The following is a 17,430-nucleotide window of genomic DNA, read 5'->3' as shown; positions in this document are numbered from 1 at the left end:
ATGTTTTGTTATGACGTTATCACGTTAAACTATCGTCCGTGAACCAATTTACAGACAACCAATTTTGTTTTTTTTTTCCTGAAGTCAATTAAAAATAACACAAAATAAACAACAATTTAGCATTTTATCGAATTCTCGTAATTTTTGAATTTGCTTAACATTTTATTTATAAAATAAACATATTTACGTTAAACAAACAACATTAGGGCTATGCGAGTACAGATACATTTCAATGGCATCTTGTAGTGACGGAGACAGTCGCTTTTAAATCTGAATTGGATTCGCAACGAGAGGTCGTATTCGATTTTCTACGAATTCGGTTTACTTCGAAGAATATTCTTTTAAAGAATCATCTTATTTAACTCTCAGCTTTGTATACGTCTGTCCTATTATAAATTTATACAATAATCAAATCAAATTAAATCAAAAAATGTTTTATTCAAGTAGGATTCAAAAACACTTTTGGATCATTATTTTATAAATTGTAATTACATTTGGCTTTTATTAATTAAATATACTTATTGTGATCTGCTTCAAACTGCCTCAAAATTTAGAATCAGCAAAAACTGATAATAGTACCACATATACAATATTAAACAATTGGATATGATAAACTATTTAACTGGCGATAGTTAAATTTACGACAGGGAAACCCCTATCGTTATTATTAATAAATAAGGATAAAAAATAACAAGAATGCATAAATACATTATTATTGTTAAATTGTAGCAATACGTTACAAACAATACTTAATTCATAATATAAACTGGTTTAGAGTAAAGTCCACCAAGCATTATAGTTTGAGTTGTCTTCTCCATCACAAAAAATATGAAAGGTTGTTCAGCTTCCAGGTCAGATCCGAAAATATTCATGTCACGATATCCTGGCGTGCTTGCTATTGCATATACGCCTGTCTCTCCAATATGTATTTCACAAGAATGATCGATCGTTGTAATATATAAATCGTCACTTACAATCCCTGAAAATTCACTTTTCTCAGGTTCAAGTATATGTTTCAATCCAATGTTACTGAGAGGCTTATTTAAAACAATTTTCGTGTTGATTTTAACTTTTGGTAGCTTAAGATGTACCTCCTTTAAGCCGAACTTATCGACGTCACTCTGCAGCTTATCGAAAACATATTTGAGTGTCACGGTATTTAACTTATTATAAACTTCCTTCATATTAGTTCGAAGATTAGGTAAGATAAGTAGCAAACTAAATTTTCCGTCATCACCAAACTCTAACTCCATAACATCGGCATTTAGTGAAGGTATGTTTGAATATGGCAGCTTCAGCGTTTGATGCATCATTTGAAAAAGATACGTTTTGTTATTATAGTTATATTTCTCCACGGTAGTTTCAGATACATTAAATTTCGATTTAAATTGACTTTCAAATGTTATGGCACTAGACATTATCATGGTTATATTTACGAAGTCTTCTGGTTCGAAAATATTGAAAATACTATTCATGTGTTCAAATATAAAATCATCCGCTGTCCTTGCTGCCTCTTCATTGTACTCAGTATTAATTGTTTCAATAACAGCTCCGAAATGCCTCATCATTATTTTTTTAAACTCTGGATATAATATGTATTTATCATTGACGAGAACAAATATTTTATTTGATATATTGACGCTACTTGATTTTTTAACAAAGAGAGTTCTCTCTAAGGTCGAATATTCATTCAGAAAGACGGTCCTGTTCCTTGGTAATCTTAGTACATTAAAAATTTGTTCCTTAAACTCGCCTTGGGTCCAGATACTCAAGCTTGCAATCAAAGACCACACCGGAAAAGTTGCAATAACAACGTTGTCCAATTCAGTGGATCTCACTAATTCTATACTAAAGTCACTTGCTCCTGAACTCAAGTCACCTAAAGCATTACACTTTAGAATAATGAATAAAAATACAATTGGAATCATCATAGCATCTCTTTTGACTGTACAATAATAACTAACCAAGTTTTATAGTAGTTTAATAATTATTATCAAGTAATTGTTTTCCAGAAACTCAATGACTCATTAACTTTATCAACGTAATAGCTTCAAATAAAACCAACATTTTCCTCAAGACATGAAGACATTTAAATTACACAAATATATCGCTTTGTACACTTATAACTAGACGACCCGATCGCTTTAACCAACCTTAAAAATGGCATCGATTGTATTTTTTTTTTTTTGTTCTCTATGTTATCTCAGAACTTTTAAGTAGGTAGACCGATTTTGATGATTTTTATTTTATTCAAAAAGGGGTGCGTGTGATGGGGTGTTGAAATCTAACAAGTACTTTTTGAGTTATATATAATAATGCGTATTTTTTAGATTCTTGATTTAATCGAAATTTGACACTTGTTTTATAATCTCATTTAAATACAATTATTATTGTGTAATGCCTTTTTACCGTTATGGAAAAAAATTGGTGCTCCACTTTGGGTTTGCAAGGAACATGTTTATTACAATCGTTACCCAATACTTATGATAATATCTATTTAATAGTTTGTTCTTTAGCTTTTTTTTTCGTGTAGCCATTGACGCTATTGAGTAGCAATCATTGTACATTTATTGAAATAATGCACCAATGTCGTAGGCGATACGCTATCTTCTTGATTTTCAATAATTTTATTTCTTTTTTCCTCGTCACCCCCTTCTCTATCTCCTCATTTTTAGTAGATTCTTTTTTTATTACTCTTTCATTATCACGCCAATACATTTAAAAACAATCGTTGTAGATGTATTTAAATTAACAATGTAAATAGTAAAGATTAAAAAGCACGGTTTAAAAAGTTACATCAAAAACTTGCGTTTTTATTTATAAAATGAGAATTTGAATCAAAATTATGATTATGATTATGATTGTGATTTGAATCTACATAAAAATATACAAACAAAAACTATATATATATAGTTAATTTTTTAACCAAATTATAGATCTCAATTATAAGTATCATATAAGATAATACCGGTCTGTACCAAAATTTTATGTTTTGTTTAGATTATTTTCTATTAGACAAAGGGTATGAAAAAAAATCTATTTGTTATGCTTTTGATATGATTTCGTAGATTTGTCCTTAAAAAGCTTCGGGTCTCCTAGACGCCTGGACAAAGTATTTTTATCTCGACAACAAATAATCGTTAAACGGCAACCATAATTAAAACACCCAACGAAAAATCAGGAATCATTAATGATCTTTTAAATAATACATGAAAATAATATCGACATAAATTGAAAATAATAATTACAATACAGACACATTACACAACAAAAGAATGGTATAATAACGAGCACTTTATGGTTTCAGTTTTGTAGTCACCGTTCAATTTCCTTTTGTTAATTTTTTTTTCTCGAAATGCGTTTGCTCGGCTTTGTTATTTGTTAATTATAATGGTCTTGACAGCCAGGCCGAGTGAGGGGGAGGGGGGAGAAGGGAGGGATAGTCATTGAGTTTCAGTCATTAAAAAGGACGAAAAGGCTTTAAAACATTTGCTTTGCGAGAATAAATATTTATTTATTAATTTCTTAGAGCCCTCATCCCTACCTGCTTACTACTTAGAGACCAGTAAAAAGGGTAAAGAGAACTTACGTACTCACTACTTAGAGGAGGACTGCGACTCAGTTTGGCATCACTCCAAGCATCACCCTTCACTCAACTTAATTGCTATCTTTTTTTATATATTTAACTAGATCGACAAACGAGTTTACGGCTCACCTAATGGAAAGCGATTACCGAAGTTTATAGACGCCTGCAATACCAGAAACATTGCAAACGCGTTGCTAACCCAATCCCCAATCCCCCCCAATCCCCCCCAGGAGCTGTGATTACCTTACTCACCAACAGGAACACAATAGTGAAGTAGTACAGACAGGCGGTGTGAGAAATAAGTCACGAAATTTTCGCTCCGTTATCTTTTACGTGTATAAAAATAAATAATAATTATTGTAAACTAAGTAATGCACTTGTGACATCCCTAAATCTGCCAGCTATATTTCCTAAATAATTTTGTACACTGGAACAGTATTCAAAGTATATATAAACGTGTCTACTACTATGGAATCAATAAAAAACAGTTTGGCTGAACTCTCAGAACAATTTAATGCAAGATTGGAAGAAATTCAAAAAGAAATTAAGACCTCTACTCCTGCTACCAGTCCTACGTCAAATATTACTTCTCAGTTTAATTCCTTTCGGCTATTCGTATTAAGTTCGTTGCAAAATTTGAAACTTCAAGTGGAACTGTTATCAAGGCAATATGACGAAACTGAGATGCGTTCACGAAGGAAAATGATATTAGTGCATGGTGTTCCTGAAACCAAACAAGAAAATACATCAGATCTTGTCTCCGGTCTACTGGCCGACAAACTTAAAACTCCTGAGGTAACTACGGACTCAATCTCTCGCTTTTTTCGTTTGGGACGTTATGATGGAGATAAGCCTCGTGCTATCGTGGTTAAGTTCCGTGATGTCTCGCTCAGAAATAAAATATGGTACTCTAAAAAAGCACTAAAGGGCACAGGAATCACTCTGTCGGAGTTCTTGACCAAAAGCCGTCATGAAATATTTCTTAGTGTTCGTCGACGCTTTGGTATAACTAAATCTTGGACGAGAGAAGGTTCTATTTTTGTGGTAGGAAGTGATGGAACTAGCCACAGAATTACTTCGATGTCAGAGTTAAATTCAATTTCAAATTCCTTGGATGCGCCGGCCCCGTCTTCCGCCACGATTGTCGCCGAAACCGTGAAAGATAGTAAGACATCAAGCTTAAGACCTAAAAGAACCGTTAAAAAGTGATAAATTTTGCATACGGAAATATAAGCACTTAACAATCCGTTATTATTTACATCAGCCTACCTCACGGTAACTTTACTTTTATTATTGCGATTAAATCGGGTTATGTACTCTTTAAATACCTACTCTTTAAATAACATTACTTAAAGTTAAAACTTTTGTAGCATAACTACCGCGCTTTGAATTTTAAATATGTAACGTAAAAATATTATCACTATAGGATATTGTCACTGATAATTGTCAACAAAACAATAATGGTTTCAATAGGTGGGTATTTGTTGAATACTAAAACTTGACGTTTAGCGTTTTGATATTGCATGTTAATATTATTTTAATAGTGTGTTATGCTATAATATTTTAGTTCTTGAGTTTCTTAGTGTTATCTTGTTTTATTAATAATAATTTTTACCTATTGTTATAAAGCTGCTTTGATTCTTTTGTCTATGATATAAATTTTAAGACTTATGTTTTAATTTTAATTTTACTTTTATTAAAAGACTTTTAAGCACTTATATTTAGTGATATTTTTTTTTTTTAAATTTGTTTTATTTCTTTTTACATTTAATAATTGTTGTTATTTTACTGTTATTATTTTTTAATATTTTTAGAGATAGTTTTTAATTTTTTATTTTTTTTTATTTAAATATTTTTAATGTCATTTCTAGTCAACTAAATTAAATTTCTACCGCATTTTTTTTTTTTTTTTTTTTACATTTAATAATTGTTGTTATTTTACTGATATTATTTTTTTAATATTTTTTGAGATAGTTTTTAATTTTTTCTCTTTTTATTTAAATATTTTTAATGTCATTTCTAATCAACTAAATTAAATTTCTACCGCATTTATTTTTTTTTTTTTTTTTTTACATTTAATAATTGTTGTTATTTTACTGATATTATTTTTTAATATTTTTAGTGAAAGCTTTTTAATTTTTTCTCTTTTTTATTTAAATATTTTTAATGTCATTTATAGTCAACTAAATTAAATTTCTACCGCATTTTTTTTTTTTACATTTAATAATTGTTGTTATTATATTATAATATTTTTAGAGGTAAGTTTTAACATTTTTTTTTTTTTTTTACTTTGTTCTTTCTTTTTTTTTTGTTATTATTATTTTTTTGTAAGTTACCGTGATGGAGGTTTTGATGGATTGTGTTTTTTTGTTCTAATTACTTTACCTATTTATATATTTTTTGTTAAAGGTTGATTTGTTCTTGTTGTAAAATTTTCAAGCAAATACTTTCAATGCTGCTGGCGGGTTAGAAATACATTGCTTTATTTTAATATAATATTTTTATGAACTATTTATAATTTTTATATATACATTTTAATATTATTTTTATTTACATAATCTAGTATTTTATTATTGAATATATCTAAGTATAGTATAAGATGTCATTTTTAAACAACAACAATACATCGAGCGATGAATTTGCGTCTTTTTCGTCAAGTGATTCCAGCGAAGACAGTTTCCATAGTACAACTTTCATTCCACTAAATGTTACTTTAAATTCTTATTTCTCAGACTCGCTGAAAAACTTTAATATAGTTCACATAAATGCCCAAAGTATTCCGGCACATTACCCAGATATGCTTGCGTCCTTCGAATCCCGTAATATTCATGCCATCCTGGTCTCAGAATCGTGGCTTAAACCTTGCCTACCATCGACCTCTTACTCATTACCAGGATTTCAACTTATACGTAATGACCGTGTTGGCAGGGTAGGCGGCGGAGTTGCTATTTACTTAAGATCATACATTCCTTTCGCCATACTTAGCACCTCACCGCAGCCAACTCCTGTGGATACGATTGAATATCTTTTAATTGAGGTCACATTATCTAACACCAAAATTTTTTTAGGCGTTTTCTATAGCCCTTCTCTCCACATCGACTATTTTTCTTCCTTTGAATGCCTTTTAGATAAGTTCATTCCAATTTACAATCACAGTATTATAATGGGTGACTTCAATACTTGTTTGTTAAAAAAGAATGCTCGCTGTAAGAGGTTAATGTCAATGGTCGAAGCTTTTAATTTGCACATCTTACCCTTAGCTGCTACACATAACTTACCTGGCTGCATTCCATCCCTTCTCGATCTTATGATGGTAACTACTCCTTCGTCTGTTTTAAAACATGGCCAGTGTGCTGCGGAGGCATTTTCTAATCACGACCTGATCTATCTCTCTTACAAGCTTCGTCCCCCTAAAGCCAAATCAAGGACTGTTATGCAGCGTAGTTTTAAAGGTATGAATCTGGACCGTCTTCGCGAGGACGCACAGTCTACTGAGTGGTCAGCTATAACCGAACTCTCCTCAATTGATGATAAGGTTGAAATGTTTAACTCCTTGATAACAAGGCTATACGACGTCCATGCACCTGTTAAACCAATTAAATTAAAGCACTTGCCTGCTCCATGGTTGACTGATGACCTGAAGCTATTAATAGAAAAAAAACACCGAGCCAAACGTAACTTTAAGTCTAATAACACGGAGGCTAACAAGGAGAGGTATTATGGATTGCGGAATCGCTGCAATACATTGGTTAGAGATGCACAACGACGCCATATTCACTCATCTGTCGAAAACGGCGACTCAGCTAAGGTTTGGAAATTTCTGCAAACACTTGGAGTTGGCAAACCCCCTTATAATACATCTTCTAGTAAAATTGATATTGAACTTTCAAATAAGCACTTTTCATCTTCTAGTCTAATGGAAGATAGTGAGAAAAAACTCACTCTAACTTCTCTTTCGTCAATTCCAACTCCTAATTTTCAACCGTTTAATTTCTCCTCATTTGCGGAATGTGATGTTAAAAAGTACATTTATTCAATCTCATCGAGTGCCGTTGGTACCGATGGCACTAGCCGTAATATGATCTTACCTATCCTTGATATCCTTCTGCCTATCTTAACTCATATCCTCAACGAATCCATTTCTTCTGGTCAATTTCCTAATGCTTGGAAAAGTGCACAAGTTACTCCTATTCCTAAAAAATCTAATCCTTCGAATTTCTCTGACTTTCGACCTATATCTATACTCCCATTTCTTTCTAAAGTCCTTGAAAAATTAGTCTATAATCAAATTAACTCCTACCTTATTAAACATTCCCTTTTAAATCCCTTTCAATCCGGTTTCCGTCCTGGTCATAGTACGGTCACTGCACTGGTCAAGGTTACTGATGACATTCGCTGGGGTATGGACAACAAACAACTGACAGTTCTTACTCTGCTCGACTTCAGCAATGCTTTTAATGTTGTCGATCATGAAATATTGCTAAAACTTTTACGTACATTTAACATATCTCCATCCGTAATGAGTTGGTTTCAGAGTTACCTCGGTGGACGCCGGCAGAAAATAAAAATTGAAGATTCGTTATATTCTTGGTGTGAAGTCCGAGCTGGCGTTCCCCAGGGTGGTGTGTTGTCTCCATTACTGTTCTCCATTTTTATAAACTCCATATCCCAAAACATTACTTCTCTCTACCACATGTATGCTGACGATTTGCAAATTTATACTCAGTCAAGTCTCGATAACCTATCCTCTGCTGTGGTTGCCACTAACAATGACTTGGCAACTATATACCAATGGAGTAAATCATATGGACTCAAAGTTAATCCTAGCAAGTCACAAGTCATTGTCATTGGTAGTCCCAATATCATGTCGAGAGTTGATTGGGGTAGCCTTCCTTCTGTAACATATAATTCTTCTGTAATACCTTACTGCACCTCTGTAAAGGATTTAGGCATTTACTTGGACCCAACCTTGTCATGGAACAATCATTTAAAAGAACTGAGTAAAAAGACATTCGCGGCCATAAGCTCGTTGAGACGTTTGCAGTCATTTCTTCCCATTCCCACTAAAATTATGTTAGCACAATCTCTACTACTGCCTGTTCTTGACTATGCTGACGCAAGTTATACCAACCTAACTGAAGATCAACTTAACAAACTTGAGCGGCTTCAAAATGTTGCAATCCGATTCATATTTGGATTGCGCAAATTCGATCACATTTCTGACTTTCGCTCTAAGCTTAAGTGGCTTCCTATCCGTCTTCGCCGAAATTTACACATTCTCTCACTTCTGTATTGTGTACTATTTAAACCAACTAGTCCTTTATACTTGAAGAACAAATTTGAATTCGTTGGAGATCACAGTAAAGTACTTCGTTCGTCTGGAAATCTTACGCTTAGAATGCCTGTACATAAGACCAAATATTATCGAGGTTCATTTGCTGTTCAGGCTATTATTTTGTGGAATACTTTACCCTTACACATTCGCAAAGCTCAAAGCATTGGTTCATTTAAAAAACTTGTAAAAGACCATTATCTGTCTCTTAATAGCACTTAAATATATATATATATATATATATATATATATATATATATATATATGTATAAATGTTTGTATGTATGTATATATGTATGTGTGTATTATTTACTGTGTACTTATATTTTATTGTTATGTACGTGTATATTTATACCTATAGGAATATTGAATAGTTTATCATATATATTTTATTTGTATTATTTGTATCTTATTTTGTTTGATGTACGTTTATTATACACCACCTACTTATTTCTGTTTTTTTTTCCTCTAATCCTAACCCTAAGGTTGCCTGGAAGAAATCGCTATCGAGCGATAAGGCCGCCTCATTGTGCATTATACTTTTTTTTTTCTTTACAATTCTGTATTAAATTACTCTGTGTGGTGTACAATAAAGAATAAATAAATAAATAAATAAATAAAATAAATAGTGCTTGAAAACGGTGTTATTTAGCTGTGGTCTTCTGTAAGGTCGAGGTACTAACCCCAGTCGGGCTGGTCCATATTTTAAGCAGGAAATTCTTGCCCTACCTCAATTAGAATCTATCATCATTACAGCCTATACAGTCCACTGCTGGACATAGGCCTCCACAAGTTTACGCCAAAATAAAACGTGAACTCATGTGTTTTGCCCATAGTCACCACACTGGGCAGGCGGGTTGGTGACCGCAGTACTGGCTTTGTCGCACCGAAGACGCTGCTGCCCGTCTTCGGCCTGAGTATTTCAAAGCCAGCAGTTGGATGGTTATCCCGCCATCGGTCGGCTTCTTGAGTTCCAAGGTGGTTGTGGAACCTTGTTATCCCTTAGTCGCCTCTTACGACACCCACGGGAAGAGAGGGGGTGGCTAAATTCTTTAGTGCCGTAGCCAAACAGCACATTAAATTCTATATATATTCATTAAAATCTATATGGGGACTTAAATCGTGTGAAACAACTGACTGACGCTCAGTGACGCTAACAGTGACGTTTTAGAACTTTAAGCTGTTTATGTAAGATAAGAGATATATATATACTAACGTTCATATTTATTTTTAGTGCAACGTGTGCTTTGCATTTATATCTATATTTATTGATTTTTTTCATGTTGTCAGAAAAATTCTGCATTAAAATTTTGGAGATGGTTCAAAGTGAACTCAGTGTTTTACATTTTTACCAGACTGACAAAAAGAGTTATTTGTGTACCATACTGCTGAGCGGACATTTTTTTATGACAATTGATTATTCAGATATAGCATTCAACAGTTCAACTGCTGGCCATAGGCAGAGGCACATAGGAGAAGTGGTCGAGCTTAAATTACCACGGTATTCCACTGTAGGTTGGCAAATTTCACTTCTTAAGTCTGTATGTTTTTGTACGATTTTTACTAAGCGACCGACTAAACTGACTGAAGACCGACTCGAATAAGTCGAAAAAGCTTTCTTTTTTGGTTCTTACAAAATTAAAAATTAAAAAAGTGTGTTTGTCAAATTCTATCGACGATGATCGCGATCGCGGGAAAAAGGTCATAAGCTCCATGCAGAACTCGTCGCTTACGCGTTTTGAGCAGTAATGTATTCCATCTCATTCTCTACTATATAATATACATTTATGTGTTTCTTTCTTTATCTTATATTTGTTTCATCGAGTTTCAAATCACAATGTTTCTAAAAAAGTTTACTTCAAAAAAATGTGCAAAAGAAATTTTATTAAGTAGGTACCTAGATAGAGTATGTAAGTAGATAAAGTTATATTGTAATATTAAATTGTTCTTTATTCCGTCATTTGTTCGTAAATTTAACTTAAAGTATTAAAAATGTAATACTCGTAACCCGTAAACGATTCGACTAAAGAGGTAACTCAAGTGTATTTATAAGAACTATCTCACAAAGGTACCGAAGTAATTAACATTTCAATATTATTCCTAAATTCATGAGAATTGACCAGATGTTTAACACCGCCTTCGAGGAATATGAGTTTTATTGCTCACACAATAAGGTATTCATTAGCTTTGATCAAAAATGAATGTACAATTAGTTACAGAACAACTTCCAGCTGTTTTGATGTTTGAAACTCAAAATTTGTCTTAGAATGTTGGTGTAAATTAAACAGTTGTTTATTTTATACACAAATTAAATAATACCGTTAATTGGTATAATTTAATTCAAAAATGGAATACTTTCTCAAATTTCAAAATTCCATTCCTAAAGGCAAAAGCGTGATAAATTCCGGTTCGCTTGGGATAACAATTTTAACTATGGGTTTCATTTATATTATACACGATACAAGATTTATTTTACCAATATTGTTCGGTGATTTTACCACACAAAATATGTCAGCATATACGCCGACTCACTAGGAATATAATATAAATTATTAGTGTTTTTCCTTAAAAATGGAAAATACACAAAAAAATGGCTTTATTTCGTTGTATGTGTCGCGATATAAAAAATACTCATTAAAAAAAGCCCGACTGCCACAAATAACCACTAAAAAATGGAAAAATAACATCCACAATTAGTGTGAAGCATATTTATTCCATGCATAATTTATTATATTTCATTCGATACTTTCATGAACTACAAATATAATAATAATAATACACTTTATTGTACACCAAAAACAGAAATAATACATATCAAAGAAAGAAAGAAAATATTGACAATATATTTATTAGGTACAAAGGGCGGCCTTATCGCTAAAAAGCGATCTCTTTCAGGCAACCTTAGGGCAAAGGAAATGGTCTAGCGTCAGCATAGGTGTACAAGCTACAACAAATTTATTATAAATATCTTAATGTATTAGTAACATTACATACTTAAAATTATTGTAGGCGGGAAACGGGAGTCTTAAATTTTCTGCGACGAAGTTGCAGTCAAAGCCGTCTGCAAAAGGAATCCCTACTTGGTAAAGGCACATTTTATTAGTTAGGTTAGAATTTGTTCCGAAACTTCTAAACTCTTTCTTTGTCGCTTTTAGCACTCATAAGTTTCGTCACGTTTGCACTGTTGTTATGGAAATTAAAACTGAACTCGTTTTTAATAATTAATTGATGATTGACTAGCCCGTTGGCGCAGTTTGTAGTGGCCCTGATTTCTAATCCACGTTTCTATGTATATTAAAAACTATAGCTATAACAGTCGGCTGTTACCTGTAACACAACCGTTAAGCTGCTTATCATAGGAACAGACGACCGTGTGTGTGTGTGTGTTATATTTATTTATTTATTTATTTACAATTAAAGTGACCACCGATTTGAAATGTAAATTAGGTATGCAGAGAAGAATCACCAAGATATTCTAATTAAAGAATAAATCTATCAATGATTATAAATTTATGTAGGAACAAACATTTTCCGAAATGTATAAATCCGTACTAATATTATAAATGTGAAAGTGATTTTGTTTGTTTCACTTTGACGGTTCAACGGGTTGACCGATCGTCATGAAATTTGGTAAACACATAGCTTAGGAGCCCAAAACGGATATAGACAACCATTTCATCCTAGAAAAATACGTAGTTTCCGTGCAAAAGATCTTCACAGGTCCAATAGAAACATAATGAGAATATTTGGCAAATATATATATTTTTTTAATATTTCTTATCAAGTGAAAAAAAATTACCTAGTTTTTTTTTTACATAATATCAAAAATCGTACAAACTTAGTAATTATTTTGAAACTGAAACTTTTAAATCTTACGGCTTGTTCTCTCTAGACAGATCTAGATACTCTTCGTTTTTAAACTTCTGACAGTCACAGGCGAAGCCGCGACAAAATCTAGCTTAATTATAAATAAATTAAATCTAAAGATAATACTAAGAAACAGAAAATAATAAAGAATGAATTCATAGTCAAGAATAACAAAATATAATTTCAGATGTCTTTATAAAAATAACGTTATTTGAAGCATCCATATCGACCCCATCCCATTCATGCCATCCCGCAATATTATGGATCGGTATTTTTGTCACATCATTATTTCGTTCACATCCGCAGTCAATAGTGACAAACGTTTGAGGGATTCGCGTCACGTAACTCGAGAATCGAACTGGCGATCCGAAGTGGATTTATTTTACATTCCGCTGTGTCACGTGATAGATTGAATATAGAAAATGCGGTTTTGGTAACGTTTTTTATTGTAATGTACGTGATTTTTTCTTAAGAATCCGTTGGGGAGAATATTTATTTAGTTATGGAAAGAAAATAAGTTGAAAAAGTTTCTAAATCGAAAAGTCCTGGGATTAATTTGGACTGATATTGTTGAACTGTCAACTGATAAATTCTTATAAGTATTCGTCTTAAGATAAAGAATTATTGTGTTTCCTTGCAAACGAAAAAAAACCGAATTCAATAAGATCGACAAGTAGATCAACGTAAGTAAACAAAAAATAGTCATGTAAATACGCGCTATCAAAAATTACTCAAAAAGTAGTCATTAGATCCCGACCAAATTAAAAAAGAACCACAAGACAAGCATCAGATTTTGATTACAACAAGAATCATCAAACTTATTTATAAAGAATAAACTGCTACTCTAGTGGATAATACAGCTCACTACGTTATAGTATATAGCCATGTTACATCATTTAATCGATATTCACCGAAGTAGTTTTACTGGATTCTGGATAGATGGCGTTGCGACAAAGTACGCACCGTCTGATAAAAACGCGTCATCAAAGACTACTTAAAAAGTGCTCATTATATATCAGTCATATTTAAATGGAACTGATGGCAGGATAGCCATCCAACTGCTGGCTTTGAAATACACAGGCCGAAGACGGGCAGCAGCGTCTTGGGTGCCACAAAGCCAATCCTGCGGTCACCAACCCGCCTGCCCAGCGTGGTGACTATGGGCAAAACTCATGAGTTCACGCCATTTTTGACGCGAGCTTGTGGAGGCTTATATCCAGCAGTGGACTACGTTAGGCTGAAGCGATGATGATGACTCAATAATTGTGTTTGCAGGCAAACGAAGAAAAACCGACTTCAATTATATCGATAAGTAATACAACGTAGGTAAACGAAAAAATAGTGAAGTAAATACGCATTATCAAAGATTACTCCAAAAGTTGTTATCAGATCTCGATTAACATCGGCTTTCGATTAAACTAAAAATCATCAAAATCGGTACACCCAGTAAAAAGTTATGCGGATTTTCAAGAGTTTCCCTCAATTTCTCTAGGATCCTATCATCAGATACTGGTTTTCTTATCATGGTACCAAACTAGAGATATCTCCTTTCCAACAAAAAAAGAATCATCAAAATCGGTTCATAAACGACGGAGTTATCCCCGAACATACATAAAAATAATTGTGTTTGCTCGCAAACGAAAAAAAACCGACTGCAATTACATCGACGAGTAATACAACGTAGATTGACGAAAAAATAGTCAAGTAGCTGCGCGTTATCAAAGATTACTCAAAAAGTAGTTATCAGATCTCAATAAATTTTATATGTCACCACATGACAAACATCAGCTTTCGATTAAATTAAAAATTATTAAAATCGGTACACCCAGTAAAAAGTTATTGCGGATTTTCAAGAAGTTCCCTCGATTTCTCTGGGATCCCATCATCAGATCCTGGTTTCCTTATCATAGTACTAAACTAAGAATATCTTCTTTCCAACAAAAAAAGAATTATCAAAATCGGTACATCCAGTAAAAAGTTATTGCGGATTTTCAAGAATTTCCATCGATTTCTCTAGGATCCCATCATCAGATCCTAGTTCCCTTATCATGGTAATAAACTTGGGATATCTCCTTTCCAACAAAAAAAGAATTATCAAAATCGGTACATCCAGTAGAAAGCTATGCGGTAAAATACAACGTAGGTCGACGAAAAAAGCGTCAAGTAAAAACGCATTATTAGATATAGCTCGAAAAGTAGTTGTTAGATCTCAAATAAATTTAAATGGGACCAATTGGCACACACCACCTTTCGATTAAAAGAAAATTTGTCGAAATCGCTCCAACCAGTCAAAAGTTCTGATGTAACATAGATAAAAAAAAAAATACAGTCGAATTGAGAACCTCCTCCTTTTTTGGAAGTCGGTTAAAAATACAGTTGAATTGAGAACCTCCTCCTTTTTTGGAAGTCGGTTAAAAATATATATATACGGTCGAATTGAGTGACCTCCTCCTTTTTTGAAGTCGGCTAAAAAGTAGTAATGAGATATCCATTAAATATAAATAAGACTACATGACAAGCTAATGCTTTCGATTAAAGTAAGAATCATTAAAATCGGTACTCCTAAGTTATGCGGTATAATACAACGTAGGACAATAAAAAAAAAGACAAATCAATACGTATTATTAGATATACCTCGAAAATTACTTGTTAGCTCTCATTAAATTTAAATTTCGATTAAAAAAAAAACATCGAAATTGGTCCACCCAGTTGAAGATTCAGAGGTAAAACATACTTTAAAAAAATAAAATCGAATTGAGAACCTCCGCCTTTTTTGGAAGTTGGTTTAAAAAAGTTTTCCATGTGATATTTTTCAAGTATGTTTGTGCATAGAAACATGAATGTCCAGAAAAATGAACCTGTTTGATGTTTATAATTTAATTTAGAAAAAGTCCATTTACATAAATTACATTACCAGCCATTCTCCGCAGTTTTACCTGCGATAATTAAAAGAAAAAAATCTACTAATCAATTTAATATTATGCATGATAACGGTACAAATAGACTTTGACATCGGGACGTAGTATAGGCCACTAGTACGTACCTGTTTCTCCTGGATTAATAAATTACAACTTCAAGATATATATATATATATATATATATATAGTATATATCATACATATAGCATTTGATGGTAAAAAAGTATAATGAATCAAAAACTTTACATCGGATACTTTCATCTGTCAAATAGCGTTATCCACAACTGCTGAGACAGACCCTAAGTGTTGTACAGTCACAGCTATAGCTAATAAATATAAATAAAATTAAATCAAATGAAGTAGCTTATTGTTGGACGTACGTGATTTTAAAAGGCCAATGTAAGAGTGTAAAATTTAATTAATATTGACTTCAATAAAATGGGAAAATTGTCAATTTGGCAGCTTTTTCCTGAGCTTCATTCAAATTACAGGTACCTTCGTATAAATCCTTATTATTGACTATGATCCGTTAATTAAATGCGAGTGTTTACAAAAGTTTATTTTCTGTGTGTGCCATTATGACGTCTAAACACCAACGGTTGTTGGTTCGTTTCTCGCTCGGAATCAATATTTCTATTTGTAAAAATGTTTATTTCCGGTCTGGGGTCTATTATTATGGGTTTCCCTGTTTTGTTTCAAAGCAAGTTAGGTTGTCAGTCCAGTTATAATCATAAACAATTGATTGCGATAGTTACTCACAATAGAGAATATATCCGCAAACTCGCAGTGAAGCAGCGTGGTAAGCTCCCACCATTCTCCTACACGAAGAAAGAGGCCTATGTCTAGCAGTGGGATGTTAAAGGCTTAATTAATCAATTAAACAACTATTATACATCATTACAGCCTATACAGTCCACTGCTGGACATAGGCCTCCACAAGTTTACGCCAAAATAATTGTGTTTGCTCGCAAACGAAAAAAAAAACCGACTTCAATTACATCGACGAGTAATACAACGTAGATCGACGAAAAAATAGTCAAGTAACTACGCGTTATCAAAGATTACTCAAAAAGTAGTTATCAGATCTCAATAAAATTTATATGTGACCACATGATAAACATCAGCTTTCGATTAAATCAAAAATTATCAAAATCGGTATACCCAGTAAAAAGTTATAGTGGATTTTCGAGAGTTTCCCTCGATTTCTCTGGGATCCCATCATCAGAACCTGGTTTCCTTATCATGGTACTAAACTAGGGATATCTCCTTTCCAACAAAAAAAGAATTATCAAAATCGGTACATCTAGTAGAAAGTTATGCGGTATAATACAACGTAGGTCGACGAAAAAAGCGTCAAGTAAAAACGCATTATTAGATATAACTCGAAAAGTAGTTATTAGATCTCAAATAAATTTAAATGGGACCAATTGGCACACACCACCTTTCGATTCAAACAAAATTTGTCGAAATCGGTCCACCCGGTCAAAAGTTCTGATGTAACATACATAAAAAAAAAAAAAAAAAAAAAAAATACAGTCGAATTGAGAACCTTTTTTTGGAAGTCGGTTAAATAACGTGAACTCATGTGTTTTGCCCATAGTCACCACGCTGGGCAGGTGGGTTGGTGACCGCAGGGCTGGCTTTGTCGCACCGAAGACGCTGCTGCCCGTCTTCGGCCTGTGTATTTCAAGGCCAGCAGTTGGATGGTTATCCCGCCACCGGTCGGC

The 17,430-nt window shown here is 33.0% G+C and overlaps 1 protein-coding gene across 1 annotated transcript; it reads right to left on the bottom strand.

The window, feature by feature from the left end:
• Positions 1–697: 697 nt before the first annotated feature.
• Positions 698–1,479, bottom strand: LOC123664520 (leukocyte elastase inhibitor-like). The gene has a single exon (XM_045599058.1). The coding sequence runs from the start codon at positions 1,473–1,475 to the stop codon at positions 750–752; it is 726 nt and encodes a 241-aa protein (XP_045455014.1). The 5' UTR covers positions 1,476–1,479; the 3' UTR covers positions 698–749.
• Positions 1,480–17,430: the final 15,951 nt, after the last annotated feature.

This window comes from Melitaea cinxia, chromosome 22, assembly GCF_905220565.1.
Source record: "Melitaea cinxia chromosome 22, ilMelCinx1.1, whole genome shotgun sequence".
In the NCBI taxonomy this organism is placed as follows: Eukaryota; Metazoa; Arthropoda; class Insecta; order Lepidoptera; family Nymphalidae; genus Melitaea; species Melitaea cinxia.
Note: the sequence above shows the minus strand (reverse complement) of the source record. Positions and strands in the feature narration are given on the sequence as shown.